The following is a 19,401-nucleotide window of genomic DNA, read 5'->3' as shown; positions in this document are numbered from 1 at the left end:
TAAATGATAATAGTGATGAGTGTATCAGTGTAAATGATAATAGTGATGAGTGTATTCAGTGTAAATGATAATAGTGATGAGTGTATCAGTATAAATGATAATAGTGATGAGTGTATCAGTGTAAATGATAATAGTGATGAGTGTATCAGTGTAAATGATAATAGTGATGAGTGTATTAGTGTAAATGATAATAGTGATGAGTGTATTAGTGTAAATGATAATAGTGATGAGTGTATTAGTGTAAATGATAATAGTGATGAGTGTATCAGTGTAAATGATAATAGTGAGGAGTGTATTAGTGTAAATGATAATAGTGAGGAGTGTACCAGTGTAAATGATAATAGTGATGAGTGTATCAGTGTAAATGATAATAGTGAGGAGTGTATCAGTGTAAATGACAACAGTGATGAGTGTATCAGTGTAAATGATAATAGTGATGAGTGTATCAGTGTAAATGATAATAATGATGAGTGTATCAGTATAAATGATAATAGTGATGAATGTATCAGTGTAAATGATAATAGTGATGAATGTATCAGTGTAAATGATAATAATGATGAGTGTATCAGTATAAATGATAATAGTGATGAGTGTATCAGTGTAAATGATAATAGTGATGAGTGTATCAGTGTAAATGATAATAGTGATGAGTGTATCAGTGTAAATGATAATAGTGATTAAAGTATTCAGTGTAAATGATAATATTGATGAGTGTATCAGTGTAAATGATAATAGTGATGAGTGTATCAGTGTAAATGATAATAGTGATGAGTGTATCAGTGTAAATGATAATAGTGATGAGTGTATTCAGTGTAAATGATAATATTGATGAGTGTATCAGTGTAAATGATAATAGTGATGAGTGTATCAGTGTAAATGATAATAGTGATGAGTGTATCAGTATAAATGATAATAGTGATGAGTGTATCAGTGTAAATGATAATAGTGATGAGTGTATCAGTGTAAATGATAATAATGAGGAGTGTATCAGTGTAAATGATAATAATGATGAGTGTATCAGTGTAAGTGATAATAGTGATGAGTGTATTCAGTGTAAATGATAATATTGATGAGTGTATTAGTGTAAATGATAATAGTGATGAGTGTATCAGTTTAAATGATAATAGTGATGAGTGTATCAGTGTAAATGATAATAGTGATATGTGTATTCAGTGTAAATGATAATAGTGATGAGTGTATCAGTGTAAATGATAATATTGATGAGTGTATCAGTGTAAATGATAATAGTGATGAGTGTATCAGTGTAAATGATGATAGTGATGAGTGTATCAGTGTAAATGATAATAGTGATGAGTGTATTAGTGTAAATGATAATAGTGATGAGTGTATCAGTGTAAATGATAATAGTGAGGAGTGTATCAGTGTAAATGATAATAGTGAGGAGTGTATCAGTGTAAATGACAACAGTGATGAGTGTATCAGTGTAAATGATAATAGTGATGAGTGTATTCAGTGTAAATGATAATAGTGATGAGTGTATTAGTGTAAATGATAATAGTGATGAGTGTATCAGTGTAAATGATAATAGTGATGAGTGTATCAGTGTAAATGATAATAGTGATGAGTGTATCAGTGTAAATGATAATAGTGATGAGTGTATCAGTGTAAATGATAATAGTGAGGAGTGTATCAGTGTAAATGATAATAGTGATGAGTGTATCAGTGTAAATGATAATAGTGATGAGTGTATTCAGTGTAAATGATAATAGTGATGAGTGTATTAGTGTAAATGATAATAGTGATGAGTGTATCAGTGTAAATGATAATAGTGATGAGTGTATCAGTGTAAATGATAATAGTGATGAGTGTATCAGTGTTAATAATAATAGTGATGAGTGTATCAGTGTAAATGATAATAGTGATGAGTGTATCAGTGTTAATAATAATAGTGATGAGTGTATCAGTGTAAATGATAATAGTGAGGAGTGTATCAGTGTAAATGATAATAGTGAGGAGTGCATCAGTGTAAATGATAATAGTGAGGAGTGCATCAGTGTAAATGATAATAGTGAGGAGTGCATCAGTGTAAATGATAATAGTGAGGAGTGTATCAGTGTAAATGACAACAGTGATGAGTGTATCAGTGTAAATGACAACAGTGATGAGTGTATCAGTGTAAATGACAACAGTGATGAGTGTATCAGTGTAAATGATAATAGTGATGAGTCTATCAGTGTAAATGATAATAGTGAGGAGTGTATTAGTGTAAATGATAATAGTGAGGAGTGTACCAGTGTAAATGATAATAGTGATGAGTGTATCAGTGTAAATGATAATAGTGAGGAGTGTATCAGTGTAAATGACAACAGTGATGAGTGTATCAGTGTAAATGATAATAGTGATGAGTGTATCAGTGTAAATGATAATAATGATGAGTGTATCAGTATAAATGATAATAGTGATGAATGTATCAGTGTAAATGATAATAGTGATGAATGTATCAGTGTAAATGATAATAATGATGAGTGTATCAGTATAAATGATAATAGTGATGAATGTATCAGTGTAAATGATAATAGTGATGAGTGTATCAGTGTAAATGATAATAGTGATGAGTGTATCAGTGTAAATGATAATAGTGATTAAAGTATTCAGTGTAAATGATAATATTGATGAGTGTATCAGTGTAAATGATAATAGTGATGAGTGTATCAGTGTAAATGATAAAAGTGATGAGTGTATCAGTGTAAATGATAATAGTGATGAGTGTATTCAGTGTAAATGATAATATTGATGAGTGTATTCAGTGTAAATGATAATAGTGATGAATGTATCAGTGTAAATGATAATAGTGATGAGTGTATCAGTGTAAATGATAATAGTGATGAGTGTATCAGTGTAAATGATAATAGTGATGAGTGTATCAGTGTAAATGATAATAGTGATGAGTGTATCAGTGTAAATGATAATAGTGATGAGTGTATCAGTGTAAATGATAATAATGAGGAGTGTATCAGTGTAAATGATAATAGTGATGAGTGTATCAGTGTAAATGATAATAATGATGAGTGTATTCAGTGTAAATGATAATATTGATGAGTGTATTAGTGTAAATGATAATAGTGATGAGTGTATCAGTGTAAATGATAATAGTGATGAGTGTATCAGTGTAAATGATAATAGTGATATGTGTATTCAGTGTAAATGATAATAGTGATGAGTGTATCAGTGTAAATGATAATATTGATGAGTGTATCAGTGTAAATGATAATAGTGATGAGTGTATCAGTGTAAATGATGATAGTGATGAGTGTATCAGTGTAAATGATAATAGTGATGAGTGTATTAGTGTAAATGATAATAGTGATGAGTGTATCAGTGTAAATGATAATAGTGAGGAGTGTATCAGTGTAAATGATAATAGTGAGGAGTGTATCAGTGTAAATGACAACAGTGATGAGTGTATCAGTGTAAATGATAATAGTGATGAGTGTATTCAGTGTAAATGATAATAGTGATGAGTGTATTAGTGTAAATGATAATAGTGATGAGTGTATCAGTGTAAATGATAATAGTGATGAGTGTATCAGTGTAAATGATAATAGTGATGAGTGTATCAGTGTAAATGATAATAGTGATGAGTGTATCAGTGTAAATGATAATAGTGAGGAGTGTATCAGTGTAAATGATAATAGTGATGAGTGTATCAGTGTAAATGATAATAGTGATGAGTGTATTCAGTGTAAATGATAATAGTGATGAGTGTATTAGTGTAAATGATAATAGTGATGAGTGTATCAGTGTAAATGATAATAGTGATGAGTGTATCAGTGTAAATGATAATAGTGATGAGTGTATCAGTGTTAATAATAATAGTGATGAGTGTATCAGTGTAAATGATAATAATGATGAGTGTATCAGTGTTAATAATAATAGTGATGAGTGTATCAGTGTAAATGATAATAGTGATGAGTGTATCAGTGTAAATGATAATAGTGAGGAGTGCATCAGTGTAAATGATAATAGTGAGGAGTGCATCAGTGTAAATGATAAAAGTGATGAGTGCATCAGTGTAAATGATAATAGTGAGGAGTGTATCAGTGTAAATGACAACAGTGATGAGTGTATCAGTGTAAATGACAACAGTGATGAGTGTATCAGTGTAAATGATAATAGTGATGAGTGTATTAGTGTAAATGATAATAGTGATGAGTGTATTAGTGTAAATGATAATAGTGATGAGTGTATTAGTGTAAATGATAATAGTGATGAGTGTATCAGTGTAAATGATAATAGTGAGGAGTGTATTAGTGTAAATGATAATAGTGAGGAGTGTATCAGTGTAAATGATAATAGTGAGGAGTGTATCAGTGTAAATGACAACAGTGATGAGTGTATCAGTGTAAATGATAATAGTGATGAGTGTATCAGTGTAAATGATAATAGTGATGAATGTATCAGTGTAAATGATAATAGTGATGAATGTATCAGTGTAAATAATAATGATGAGTGTATTAGTGTAAATGATAATAGTGATGAGTGTATCAGTGTAAATGATAATAGTGATGAGTGTATCAGTGTAAATGATAATAATGATGAGTGTATCAGTGTAAATGATAATAGTGATGAATGTATCAGTGTAAATGATAATAGTGATGAATGTATCAGTGTAAATGATAATAGTGATGAGTGTATCAGTGTAAATGATAATAATGATGAGTGTATCAGTATAAATGATAATAGTGATGAATGTATCAGTGTAAATGATAATAGTGATGAGTGTATCAGTGTAAATGATAATAGTGATTAAAGTATTCAGTGTAAATGATAATATTGATGAGTGTATCAGTGTAAATGATAATAGTGATGAGTGTATCAGTGTAAATGATAATAGTGATGAGTGTATCAGTGTAAATGATAATAGTGATGAGTGTATTCAGTGTAAATGATAATATTGATGAGTGTATTCAGTGTAAATGATAATAGTGATGAATGTATCAGTGTAAATGATAATAGTGATGAGTGTATCAGTGTAAATGATAATAGTGATGAGTGTATCAGTGTAAATGATAATAGTGATGAATGTATCAGTATAAATGATAATAGTGATGAGTGTATCAGTGTAAATGATAATAGTGATGAGTGTATCAGTGTAAATAATAATAGTGATGAGTGTATCAGTGTAAATGATAATAGTGATGAGTGTATCAGTGTAAATGATAATAATGATAAGTGTATCCCGTGTAAATGATAATAGTGAGGAGTGTATCAGTATAAATGATAATAGTGATGAGTGTATCAGTGTAAATGATAATAGTGATGAGTGTATCAGTATAAATGATAATAGTGATGAGTGTATCAGTGTAAATGATAATAGTGATGAGTGTATCAGTGTAAATGATAATAGTGATGTGTGTATCAGTGTAAATGATAATAGTGATGAGTGTATCAGTGTAAATGATAATAGTGATGAGTGTATCAGTGTAAATGATAATAGTGAGGAGTGTATCAGTATAAATGATAATAGTGAGGAGTGTATCAGTGTAAATGATAATATTGATGAGTGTATCAGTGTAAATGATAATAGTGATGAGTGTATTCAGTGTAAATGATAATAGTGATGAGTGTATCAGTGTAAATGATAATAGTGATGAGTGTATCAGTGTAAATGATAATAGTGATGAGTGTATCAGTGTAAATGATAATAGTGAGGAGTGTATCAGTATAAATGATAATAGTGAGGAGTGTATCAGTGTAAATGATAATATTGATGAGTGTATCAGTGTAAATGATAATAGTGATGAGTGTATTCAGTGTAAATGATAATAGTGATGAGTGTATCAGTGTAAATGATAATAGTGATGAGTGTATCAGTGTAAATGATAATAGTGAGGAGTGTATCAGTGTAAATGATAATAGTGATGAGTGTATCAGTGTAAATGATAATAGTGATGAGTGTATTCAGTGTAAATGATAATAGTGATGTGTGTATCAGTGTAAATGATAATAGTGATGAGTGTATCAGTGTAAATGATAATAGTGATGAGTGTATTCAGTGTAAATGATAATAGTGATGTGTGTATCAGTGTAAATGATAATAGTGATGAGTGTATCAGTGTAAATGATAATAGTGATGAGTGTATCAGTGTAAATGATAATAGTGATGAGTGTATCAGTGTAAATGATAATAGTGATGAGTGTATCAGTGTAAATGATAATAGTGAGGAGTGTATCAGTATAAATGATAATAGTGAGGAGTGTATCAGTGTAAATGATAATATTGATGAGTGTATCAGTGTAAATGATAATAGTGATGAGTGTATCAGTGTAAATGATAATAGTGATGAGTGTATTCAGTGTAAATGATAATATTGATGAGTGTATCAGTGTAAATGATAATAGTGAGGAGTGTATCAGTGTAAATGATAATAGTGATGAGTGTATCAGTATAAATGATAATAGTGAGGAGTGTATCAGTGTAAATGATAATAGTGAGGAGTGTATCAGTATAAATGATAATAGTGAGGAGTGTATCAGTGTAAATGATAATAGTGAGGAGTGTATCAGTGTAAATGATAATAGTGATGAGTGTATCAGTATAAATGATAATAGTGAGGAGTGTATCAGTGTAAATGATAATAGTGAGGAGTGTATCAGTATAAATGATAATAGTGAGGAGTGTATCAGTGTAAATGATAATATTGATGAGTGTATCAGTGTAAATGATAATAGTGATGAGTGTATTCAGTGTAAATGATAATAGTGATGAGTGTATCAGTGTAAATGATAATAGTGATGAGTGTATCAGTGTAAATGATAATAGTGAGGAGTGTATCAGTGTAAATGATAATAGTGATGAGTGTATCAGTGTAAATGATAATAGTGATGAGTGTATTCAGTGTAAATGATAATAGTGATGTGTGTATCAGTGTAAATGATAATAGTGATGAGTGTATCAGTGTAAATGATAATAGTGATGTGTGTATCAGTGTAAATGATAATAGTGATGAGTGTATCAGTGTAAATGATAATAGTGATGAGTGTATCAGTGTAAATGATAATAGTGATGAGTGTATCAGTGTAAATGATAATAGTGAGGAGTGTATCAGTATAAATGATAATAGTGAGGAGTGTATCAGTGTAAATGATAATATTGATGAGTGTATCAGTGTAAATGATAATAGTGATGAGTGTATCAGTGTAAATGATAATAGTGATGAGTGTATCAGTGTAAATGATAATATTGATGAGTGTATCAGTGTAAATGATAATAGTGATGAGTGTATCAGTGTAAATGATAATAGTGATGAGTGTATTCAGTGTAAATGATAATAGTGCTGAGTGTATCAGTGTAAATGATAATAGTGATGAGTGTATTCAGTGTAAATGATAATAGTGATGAGTGTATCAGTGTAAATGATAATAGTGATGAGTGTATTCAGTGTAAATGATAATAGTGATGAGTGTATCAGTGTAAATGATAATATTGATGAGTGTATCAGTGTAAATGATAATAGTGAGGAGTGTATTAGTGTAAATGATAATAGTGATGAGTGTATCAGTGTAAATGATAATAGTGATGAGTGTATCAGTGTAAATGATAATAGTGAGGAGTGTATCAGTGTAAATGATAATAGTGAGGAGTGTATCAGTGTAAATGATAATAGTGAGGAGTGCATCAGTGTAAATGATAATAGTGATGAGTGTATCAGTGTAAATGATAATAGTGATGAGTGTATCAGTGTAAATGATAATAGTGATGAGTGTATCAGTGTAAATGATAATAGTGATGAGTGTATTCAGTGTAAATGATAATATTGATGAGTGTATTCAGTGTAAATGATAATAGTGATGAATGTATCAGTGTAAATGATAATAGTGATGAGTGTATCAGTGTAAATGATAATAGTGATGAGTGTATCAGTGTAAATGATAATAGTGATATGTGTATTCAGTGTAAATGATAATAGTGATGAGTGTATCAGTGTAAATGATAATATTGATGAGTGTATCAGTGTAAATGATAATAGTGATGAGTGTATCAGTGTAAATGATAATAGTGATGAGTGTATCAGTATAAATGATAATAGTAATGAATGTATCAGTGTAAATGATAAAATTGATGAGTGTATCAGTATAAATGATAATAGTGAGGAGTGTACCATTGTAAATGACAACAGTGATGAGTGTATCAGTGTAAATGATAATAGTGATGAGTGTATCAGTGTAAATGATAATAGTGATGAAAGTATTCAGTGTAAATGATAATATTGATGAGTGTATCAGTGTAAATGATAATAGTGAGGAGTGTATCAGTGTAAATGATAATAGTGATGAGTGTATCAGTGTAAATGATAATAATGATGAGTGTATCAGTGTAAATGATAATAGTGATGAGTGTATCAGTGTAAATGATAATAGTGATGAGTGTATTCAGTGTAAATGATAATATTGATGAGTGTATTCAGTGTAAATGATAATAGTGATGATTGTATCAGTGTAAATGATAATAGTGATGAGTGTATCAGTGTAAATGATAATAGTGATGAGTGTATCAGTGTAAATGATAATAATGATAAGTGTATCCCGTGTAAATGATAATAGTGAGGAGTGCATCAGTATAAATGATAATAGTGATGAGTGTATCAGTGTAAATGATAATAGTGATGTGTGTATCAGTGTAAATGATAATAGTGATGAGTGTATCAGTGTAAATAATAATAGTGATGAGTGTATCAGTGTAAATGATAATAGTGATGAGTGTATCAGTGTAAATGATAATAATGATAAGTGTATCCCGTGTAAATGATAATAGTGAGGAGTGTATCAGTATAAATGATAATAGTGATGAGTGTATCAGTGTAAATGATAATAGTGATGAGTGTATCAGTATAAATGATAATAGTGATGAGTGTATCAGTGTAAATGATAATAGTGATGAGTGTATCAGTGTAAATGATAATAGTGATGTGTGTATCAGTGTAAATGATAATAGTGATGAGTGTATCAGTGTAAATGATAATAGTGATGAGTGTATCAGTGTAAATGATAATAGTGAGGAGTGTATCAGTATAAATGATAATAGTGAGGAGTGTATCAGTGTAAATGATAATATTGATGAGTGTATCAGTGTAAATGATAATAGTGATGAGTGTATTCAGTGTAAATGATAATAGTGATGAGTGTATCAGTGTAAATGATAATAGTGATGAGTGTATCAGTGTAAATGATAATAGTGATGAGTGTATCAGTGTAAATGATAATAGTGAGGAGTGTATCAGTATAAATGATAATAGTGAGGAGTGTATCAGTGTAAATGATAATATTGATGAGTGTATCAGTGTAAATGATAATAGTGATGAGTGTATTCAGTGTAAATGATAATAGTGATGAGTGTATCAGTGTAAATGATAATAGTGATGAGTGTATCAGTGTAAATGATAATAGTGAGGAGTGTATCAGTGTAAATGATAATAGTGATGAGTGTATCAGTGTAAATGATAATAGTGATGAGTGTATTCAGTGTAAATGATAATAGTGATGTGTGTATCAGTGTAAATGATAATAGTGATGAGTGTATCAGTGTAAATGATAATAGTGATGAGTGTATTCAGTGTAAATGATAATAGTGATGTGTGTATCAGTGTAAATGATAATAGTGATGAGTGTATCAGTGTAAATGATAATAGTGATGAGTGTATCAGTGTAAATGATAATAGTGATGAGTGTATCAGTGTAAATGATAATAGTGATGAGTGTATCAGTGTAAATGATAATAGTGAGGAGTGTATCAGTATAAATGATAATAGTGAGGAGTGTATCAGTGTAAATGATAATATTGATGAGTGTATCAGTGTAAATGATAATAGTGATGAGTGTATCAGTGTAAATGATAATAGTGATGAGTGTATTCAGTGTAAATGATAATATTGATGAGTGTATCAGTGTAAATGATAATAGTGAGGAGTGTATCAGTGTAAATGATAATAGTGATGAGTGTATCAGTATAAATGATAATAGTGAGGAGTGTATCAGTGTAAATGATAATAGTGAGGAGTGTATCAGTATAAATGATAATAGTGAGGAGTGTATCAGTGTAAATGATAATATTGATGAGTGTATCAGTGTAAATGATAATAGTGATGAGTGTATTCAGTGTAAATGATAATAGTGATGAGTGTATCAGTGTAAATGATAATAGTGATGAGTGTATCAGTGTAAATGATAATAGTGAGGAGTGTATCAGTGTAAATGATAATAGTGATGAGTGTATCAGTGTAAATGATAATAGTGATGAGTGTATTCAGTGTAAATGATAATAGTGATGTGTGTATCAGTGTAAATGATAATAGTGATGAGTGTATCAGTGTAAATGATAATAGTGATGTGTGTATCAGTGTAAATGATAATAGTGATGAGTGTATCAGTGTAAATGATAATAGTGATGAGTGTATCAGTGTAAATGATAATAGTGATGAGTGTATCAGTGTAAATGATAATAGTGAGGAGTGTATCAGTATAAATGATAATAGTGAGGAGTGTATCAGTGTAAATGATAATATTGATGAGTGTATCAGTGTAAATGATAATAGTGATGAGTGTATCAGTGTAAATGATAATAGTGATGAGTGTATCAGTGTAAATGATAATATTGATGAGTGTATCAGTGTAAATGATAATAGTGATGAGTGTATCAGTGTAAATGATAATAGTGATGAGTGTATTCAGTGTAAATGATAATAGTGCTGAGTGTATCAGTGTAAATGATAATAGTGATGAGTGTATTCAGTGTAAATGATAATAGTGATGAGTGTATCAGTGTAAATGATAATAGTGATGAGTGTATTCAGTGTAAATGATAATAGTGATGAGTGTATCAGTGTAAATGATAATATTGATGAGTGTATCAGTGTAAATGATAATAGTGAGGAGTGTATTAGTGTAAATGATAATAGTGAGGAGTGTATCAGTGTAAATGATAATAGTGATGAGTGTATCAGTGTAAATGATAATAGTGAGGAGTGTATCAGTGTAAATGATAATAGTGAGGAGTGTATCAGTGTAAATGATAATAGTGAGGAGTGCATCAGTGTAAATGATAATAGTGATGAGTGTATCAGTGTAAATGATAATAGTGATGAGTGTATCAGTGTAAATGATAATAGTGATGAGTGTATCAGTGTAAATGATAATAGTGATGAGTGTATTCAGTGTAAATGATAATATTGATGAGTGTATTCAGTGTAAATGATAATAGTGATGAATGTATCAGTGTAAATGATAATAGTGATGAGTGTATCAGTGTAAATGATAATAATGATAAGTGTATCCCGTGTAAATGATAATAGTGATGAGTGTATCAGTGTAAATGATAATAGTGATGAGTGTATCAGTGTAAATGATAATAGTGATGAGTGTATCAGTGTAAATGATAATAGTGATATGTGTATTCAGTGTAAATGATAATAGTGAGGAGTGTATCAGTGTAAATGATAATAGTGAGGAGTGTATCAGTGTAAATGATAATAGTGATGAGTGTATCAGTGTAAATGATAATAGTGAGGAGTGTATCAGTGTAAATGATAATAGTGATATGTGTATTCAGTGTAAATGATAATAGTGAGGAGTGTATCAGTGTAAATGATAATAGTGAGGAGTGTATCAGTGTAAATGATAATAGTGATGAGTGTATCAGTGTAAATGATAATATTGATGAGTGTATTCAGTGTAAATGATAATAGTGATGAGTGTATCAGTGTAAATGATAATAGTGATGAGTGTATCAGTGTAAATGATAATAGTGATGAGTGTATCAGTGTAAATGATAATAGTGATGAGTGTATTCAGTGTAAATGATAATAGTGATGAATGTATCAGTGTAAATGATAATAGTGATGAATGTATCAGTGTAAATGATAATAGTGATGAATGTATTAGTGTAAATGATAATAGTGAGGAGTGTATCAGTGTAAATGATAATAGTGATGAGTGTATCAGTGTAAATGATAATAGTGATGAGTGTATTCAGTGTAAATGATAATAGTGATGAGTGTATTAGTGTAAATGATAATAGTGATGAGTGTATCAGTGTAAATGATAATAGTGAGGAGTGCATCAGTGTAAATGATAATAGTGAGGAGTGTATCAGTGTAAATGATAATAGTGATGAGTGTATCAGTGTAAATGATAATAGTGATGAGTGTATCAGTGTAAATGATAATAGTGAGGAGTGTATCAGTGTAAATGATAATAGTGAGGAGTGTATCAGTGTAAATGATAATAGTGAGGAGTGTATCAGTGTAAATGATAATAGTGATGAGTGTATTCAGTGTAAATGATAATAGTGAGGAGTGTATCAGTGTAAATGATAATAGTGATGAGTGTATCAGTGTAAATGATAATAGTGATGAGTGTATCAGTGTAAATGATAATAGTGATGAGTGTATCAGTGTAAATGATAATAGTGATGAGTGTATTCAGTGTAAATGATAATAGTGATGAATGTATCAGTGTAAATGATAATAGTGATGAGTGTATCAGTGTAAATGATAATAATGATAAGTGTATCCCGTGTAAATGATAATAGTGATGAGTGTATCAGTGTAAATGATAATAGTGATGAGTGTATCAGTGTAAATGATAATAGTGATGAGTGTATCAGTGTAAATGATAATAGTAATGAGTGTATCAGTGTAAATGATAATAGTGATGAATGTATCAGTGTAAATGATAATAATGATGAGTGTATCAGTGTAAATGATAATAGTGATATGTGTATTCAGTGTAAATGATAATAGTGATGAGTGTATCAGTGTAAATGATAATAGTGATGAGTGTATCAGTGTAAATGATAATAGTGATATGTGTATTCAGTGTAAATGATAATAGTGAGGAGTGTATCAGTGTAAATGATAATAGTGAGGAGTGTATCAGTGTAAATGATAATAGTGATGAGTGTATCAGTGTAAATGATAATATTGATGAGTGTATCAGTGTAAATGATAATAGTGATGAGTGTATCAGTGTAAATGATAATAGTGATGAGTGTATCAGTGTAAATGATAATAGTGATGAGTGTATCAGTGTAAATGATAATAGTGATATGTGTATTCAGTGTAAATGATAATAGTGATGAGTGTATCAGTGTAAATGATAATATTGATGAGTGTATCAGTGTAAATGATAATAGTGATGAGTGTATCAGTGTAAATGATAATAGTGATGAGTGTATTCAGTGTAAATGATAATAGTGATGAGTGTATCAGTGTAAATGATAATAGTGATGAGTGTATCAGTGTAAATGATAATAGTGATTAGTGTATCAGTGTAAATGATAATAGTGATGAGTGTATCAGTGTAAATGATAATAGTGATGAGTGTATCAGTGTAAATGATAATAGTGATGAGTGTATCAGTATAAATGATAATAGTGATGAGTGTATTCAGTGTAAATGATAATATTGATGAGTGTATTCAGTGTAAATGATAATAGTGATGAGTGTATCAGTGTAAATGATAATAGTGATGAGTGTATCAGTGTAAATGATAATAGTGATGAGTGTATCAGTGTAAATGATAATAGTGATGAATGTATCAGTGTAAATGATAATAGTGATGAGTGTATCAGTATAAATGATAATAGTGATGAGTGTATCAGTATAAATGATAATAGTGATGAGTGTATTCAGTGTAAATGATAATATTGATGAGTGTATTCAGTGTAAATGATAATAGTGATGAGTGTATCAGTGTAAATGATAATAGTGATGAGTGTATCAGTGTAAATGATAATAGTGATGAGTGTATCAGTATAAATGATAATAGTGATGAGTGTATCAGTATAAATGATAATAGTGATGAGTGTATTCAGTGTAAATGATAATATTGATGAGTGTATTCAGTGTAAATGATAATAGTGATGAGTGTATCAGTGTAAATGATAATAGTGATGAGTGTATCAGTGTAAATGATAATAGTGATGAGTGTATCAGTGTAAATGATAATAGTGATGAGTGTATCAGTGTAAATGATAATAGTGATGAGTGTATCAGTGTAAATGATAATAGTGATGAGTGTATCAGTGTAAATGATAATAGTGATGAGTGTATCAGTGTAAATGATAATAGTGATGAGTGTATCAGTCATGTTTGAATAGTTATAGGAATATTGATAATAACAATGAACTCTGTCTATAATATTTAAAACTATGATAATTAGTAGTGATGATAAAAGTAGCAAGAATATTCAGGGTATGCAAACAATAGCAACACCAAACCTCAGTGTATGATGATTGTAGTAATAATACTGAGTGATGATAATTTTCTTTCTCTTTGTGTTACAGCTGTGGCAGTACATGAAGTACGTTATGTACAAGGATCCCAGTGGGTATCACATTAGGTTTGATCCCAGCGGTGAAGTTCTCTTTCACTGGCAGTTAGCAACCTGGATAATGTATCCAATGGGCATAAAAAAGTTTGAATTTGTAGAAAAAATCATTACGGTCTTCATAGAGTCACCAAAAGAGAGGTTTTCAATTAGTCAATCAACTCCAGCAAACATATGGAAAAATGACAGGGTAAGGAATAGTTAATGTTCTTATTATTTCTGTGTTTGTATTGTATATCCACGGCTGTGATGTGTCAGTGGCCTGTGTCCTGGCTCTTCTGACCCCATGCCATTTTGGGTGTGTTAGGGATCAGGCAGGGTAAGGGTTGGGCATGAGTGTGATTTACTTTATTTGATAAATATAGTAAATGGTCTTAGTTCTAGACTGGAAAAACCTCTTAGTACATCTAGACCCCAGGAGGGAGAATTTAAGATTAGAGTTTAAAACACTGTTGTATTTATATTTTCAATCAATAATTAGATCTTTACAAACTTTGTTAATTTTATCTGGAAAAACTCTATTTCTATATAAATAACCAATGTGTTTCCTCCAGATTGAGTGGGTAGGTGGGCGTGGAGTCATCGAGTGTAGAGCTCTGTAGAGTTGTAGCCTTCATTCACTTCCCTAGTGAATATAAGCATGTGACGCTGCCCTAATTCCTAATCTATGACCCCTAGTAGGCATATATAAGGAGCACTGTGGAGCAGGCCTGAACTGCAAAGTTCAGGTCGTGTACCAATCTGGTGGGTTTGGTACCCAAGGACCTGTTCAGTATCAGCAGTACAATCCACTATTCCCTGTTCTAGCAGAAGAGATAGAGATCATAGATTCCCAAGAACTTTTATTTGAGGATGAGGGTGTGGATGGTGGATTATTGGAATAGACATACAATGATCATGAAACACAACTGCCAATGGCTGCAACCACAGGCATGTCCTGTGTGCCTATGATACATGGACTGAAAATGTGACTCAGCAGTATATGAGCTAGGTCACATGTTCAGACACCATTCCAAACTGGAGACAGAGATTAGGAGAGCTTGCCACTATTTATATGATCAGAAAGACAGACAGGGACTTCTGAAATACCAATGAGAAAGGAGGCTGCTGTCAGTAAACGTACAAATGTTAGGCCCTATCAGCGGGATAGGGACTAATTTGCTGATCAGTGGCGGTCTCAGTGCTGAGACCCCCACTGATTACAAAAATGAGGGTTACGATGGGGTCCCACGTACCTCCGTTAAACCTCTTGTTGCTCCTTCAGACTAATGGAGCACATGACCGCGCATGACCGTTCTGCTCCATTAATCTCTATAAAGCTGACAGTAATTAGCAAGCACTGAGGCCCCTACTGATCAGCAAGTTAGGCCCTATCCCATGGATAAGTCCTAACTTTTTTTTGTGGGAAAACCCTTTTAAGGACAGGTGGAAATCAGAAACAATTGCCCTTTTTAGGGGACTGTGAAAAACTGCATTGAGCTACTGATAGGATGCAATAGTTCAGGAATATTCTTAATTCTTATAGACAATTATACAGCAATATTTGGAAAGTCCAGTAAATGCTAGGAATATTTGCACATAATGGACCAACCAGCAAGATCATGAAGGTCTGTTCTCTGTATAGTTTCCAACTCCAGAAAAATCATAAAAGTTATCCTGTCAGTAAATAGCATGCACCCATACCTAGATTTTAAATGGCCTCCTGTCAGTGCATATCGTGCACTAATACCAAGATGGTAAAGGTGCTGTCACTGTATGGTTTGAAACTGCAGGTCTTTTAAAATGAAAAAAATAAAAGCAGGAATTAAGGGATAGTGACTTGGCTGTGGTGCTTCTGGTGGTGATGATGGAGCTGGTGCTGCAGGGAGAAGACATGCTCCGTCTCTGCATGTTCCAAGTTCCTCTGGTTCAAGTTAGCACTAAGATGTGCAGCATGAACTTGTAGGCTACATGAAGTTGAGGCATTGGTCAATTACATGGCAGTCAGTTTCTCAACTTAAAAGTTTATATGCACCATGGTCATCCATGGTTGAAAATGCAGAGCTCTCCACCTCAACCACCTTCAAATTAGCAAAGCAGTTTCAGGCACAAGTCATGGAGCAGTAACTCATGCTGTACAATGGCTTTCCTAGCTGGGATTTTGTGGCCATCCACTTTTCCTTGTTCTGTTAGAAGAGATAGAGATCAAAGATTCCCAAAGACTTTTATTTGATGATGAGGGTGGGCATGGTGGAATTTTAGAAGGGACATACAATGATCATGAAACACAACTTCCAATGGCTGTGGTTTTCTGTGATGTGCAGACGGTGAAAGAGGGCAGCAGTGAGGGCACAGTTTTAGAAGTAGTGAGGTTTCCTGAGGTGGCCCTGGACCCAACATTGGTGGAAGGTGGTGATACCACTAGGCAGCTGACAGAGCAAGCAATAGAAATCATAACACAGCCAGCAGCCTGTAGCCATGTTGTTTTCTGCTACTGCCCATGTCTAGGGAAGCAGGAAGCAGAGGTTATACCAAAGGGTGTCTGCAGAATGCCCATTTTTCTAAAAAAATGCAGAAGACAGGACAGGATGACATTTGCATAGTGTGCCAACAGTCCATAAAGTGTGGCTAAAGCCTCAAGAATCTTGGAAACTAATGAATGTTGAACAACCTAAAAGTTAACATGACCAGTATTGACTGAGACATTGATAAAAAATGGAGCAGACCAGTTGTACTGATGGGCAGAAACAAAATGATGGAGATAGCAGCCCAGAGTCTGGTTAACTCTCTCTACTTGTCCATTCGACTGAGGATGGTATGCAGAGGAAAAATCCAGCTTTTCTTGAAGGTGACTGCTGAGAAACAGGAAACGAACTGGACCCCCCGATCAGAGATGATGTGCTCAAGAAGTCCATGTTGTTGGAAGATGTTGGTGAAGAACAGGCTGGCAAGTCGAGTGTCCGATGGCAGACCAGGCAGAGGCACAAAATGGGACATTTTGGAGAACCGGTCAGTTACCACCCTGATGATGGTATTCCCAGAGGAGGATGGAAAATCCATGATGAAATCCATTGCCACGTGAGACCATGGGCGGCTGGGTACCGGCAACAACAGTAGTAGACCAGATGATTTAAGGTGGATTGGATTATTACGAGCACAGGGAGTGCAGGAACCCACAAAATCCCATACATCTTTAACCAGAACAGACCACCAATAGAAACAGGAAATGATGAAGACTGAGTGTCAATAACCTCTTTCTTCCAGAGCAAGTTCAATGGCCAGTATCTCCTATGGAGTAATTCCTCTGTGTGGAGGAGAAAGTCTTAGAGAAAAAGCCGCAAGTGATAGTTCGGCCTTTGGGCCCTTTCTGGGTGAGCACCCCCCCAGCTCCTACTGAGGAGGCATCAACTTCCAGATGGAAAGGCTTCTCTGTATGAGGCAGAGTGAGATGTGGGGCTGAGGCAAAGTCAAACTTTATTTTTGAGAAGGCTTCTTCAGCCGCCGGTGACCAGAGTGGGGGATTTGTGCCCTTCTTGATGTGCACCCCAATCTTGGAGAGACACAAATGAGGAGAAGTGAAGGATAAATTGCTGGTAGTAATTGGTAAAGGCCAGGAATCTCTGAATAGCACATAGTCCTACTGGCCGTGGCCTTTTAAGTACCACAGACAACTTAGCAGGATCTATCTGTAGACCCATAACAGAAATTATGTGGCCAAGGAATTGAAGACTCCTCCGATGGACCTGGCACTTTTCAAGTTTGGCATAGAGGCTCTTAGACGACTGAGGACTTGATGTACGTGGGACAGATGGGATTCAAAGTCTGCAGAGAACACCAGGATATCATGAAGATAAGCCATGAAACAAGTATATACAAATTCTCCGAATATGTTGTTCACGAGTTCGTGAAAGACGGCCGGTGCATTACAAAGTTTGAACGGCATAAACAGGTGCCCATCACTAGTGTTAAAGGTGATCTTCCACTCGTCACCTCTGCACATACGGATGAGGTTATAGGCCCCACAAAGGTGCAGTTTGGAGAAGACCTTGGCTCCAAGTAGCAGGTCACACAGCTCACTGATCAATGGCAAAGGATAGACCCATCCTTTTTAGTCACAAAGAAAAAACCTGTGTCAGCCGGAGAAGAGGATTTACGTATGAACCCCCTCTGCAGGTTCTCTTAGATGTAGTCCGATATTGCTGCGGTTTTGGGAAAAGAGAGTTGGAACACCCAAATGTGAGAAGGAGACGTACCCAACAGCTGCTCAACAGAGCAGTCGTAGGGGCAGCGCGGTGGTAAAGTCTCAGCCTGCTTCTTCGCAAAGACGTCAGCAAAGTCTTGATAGCAAGCTGGGATATCCTCCATAGGCTTTGGGGACCACAAAAGAAAGCATGACAGGTACTGGATGAGGAACCACCATGACCCGAGACTGGCAATCAGATCCCCAACGAAGAATCTCCCCTGTATTCCAGTTTAGCACAGGCGTGTGGAGCTATAACCACGGAAGACCCAATAGGAGGGAAGACCTGGACCGAGGTAGCACATAGAAAGGGAGTCTCTTCTTATCTAGTGCCCCGATCTGCAGGAACAAAGGCTCAGTGTGGTACTGGACTGGATCAAAGTGGTCAGGTACTGGCCACTGACAGAGGAGCTGATCAAAGATTTCTGGAGGCGGACCACAGGGAGGTGATGCAGGGAGACCAGATAGGCATCCACGAAGTTTCCTGCAGATCCGGATTCCAAGAAGGCAAAAATCTGGAGCTGAGAGCCTATTCGTGAGCTGAGCAAAATGGGAAGGTTCAGACATGTAGGAAAAAAGTGGGGGAAAAAGGAAAATTGGCAGTAAAATATTACTTTTATTGTATTTATTTAAAAGTGTTTTGTAGATAAAATGACCCCCACAACCGCGGACGATGACGTAAGCCGACACCTGGGACTGGAATCTAAGTGGCGCCCGGTCTTCACCAGAGCCCGCCACAAAGTGGGTTGGACTTGCTGTGGCGTGGTAGTCAGGGACAGGCAGGAGGTCAGGACTGGCAGCACGGGATCAGAGTTGGGGCGTAGCAACAGGTCAGG

General features: G+C 33.7%; 1 protein-coding gene across 1 annotated transcript in view; it reads left to right on the top strand.

Moving 5' to 3' along the window:
* The window catches only part of LOC140113590 (vomeronasal type-2 receptor 26-like), a 103,187-nt gene that overhangs the window by 66,479 nt on the left and 17,307 nt on the right, over nucleotides 1-19,401 (top strand). The window contains exon 3 of the mRNA XM_072132649.1: nucleotides 14,303-14,536. Coding sequence (XP_071988750.1) covers nucleotides 14,303-14,536 — 234 coding nt within the window. The remainder of the gene's footprint in view (nucleotides 1-14,302; nucleotides 14,537-19,401) is intronic.

Source organism: Engystomops pustulosus, chromosome 1, assembly GCF_040894005.1.
Source record: "Engystomops pustulosus chromosome 1, aEngPut4.maternal, whole genome shotgun sequence".
Classification (NCBI taxonomy): domain Eukaryota; kingdom Metazoa; phylum Chordata; class Amphibia; order Anura; family Leptodactylidae; genus Engystomops; species Engystomops pustulosus.
This window is presented reverse-complemented; position numbering and strand designations above follow the sequence as displayed.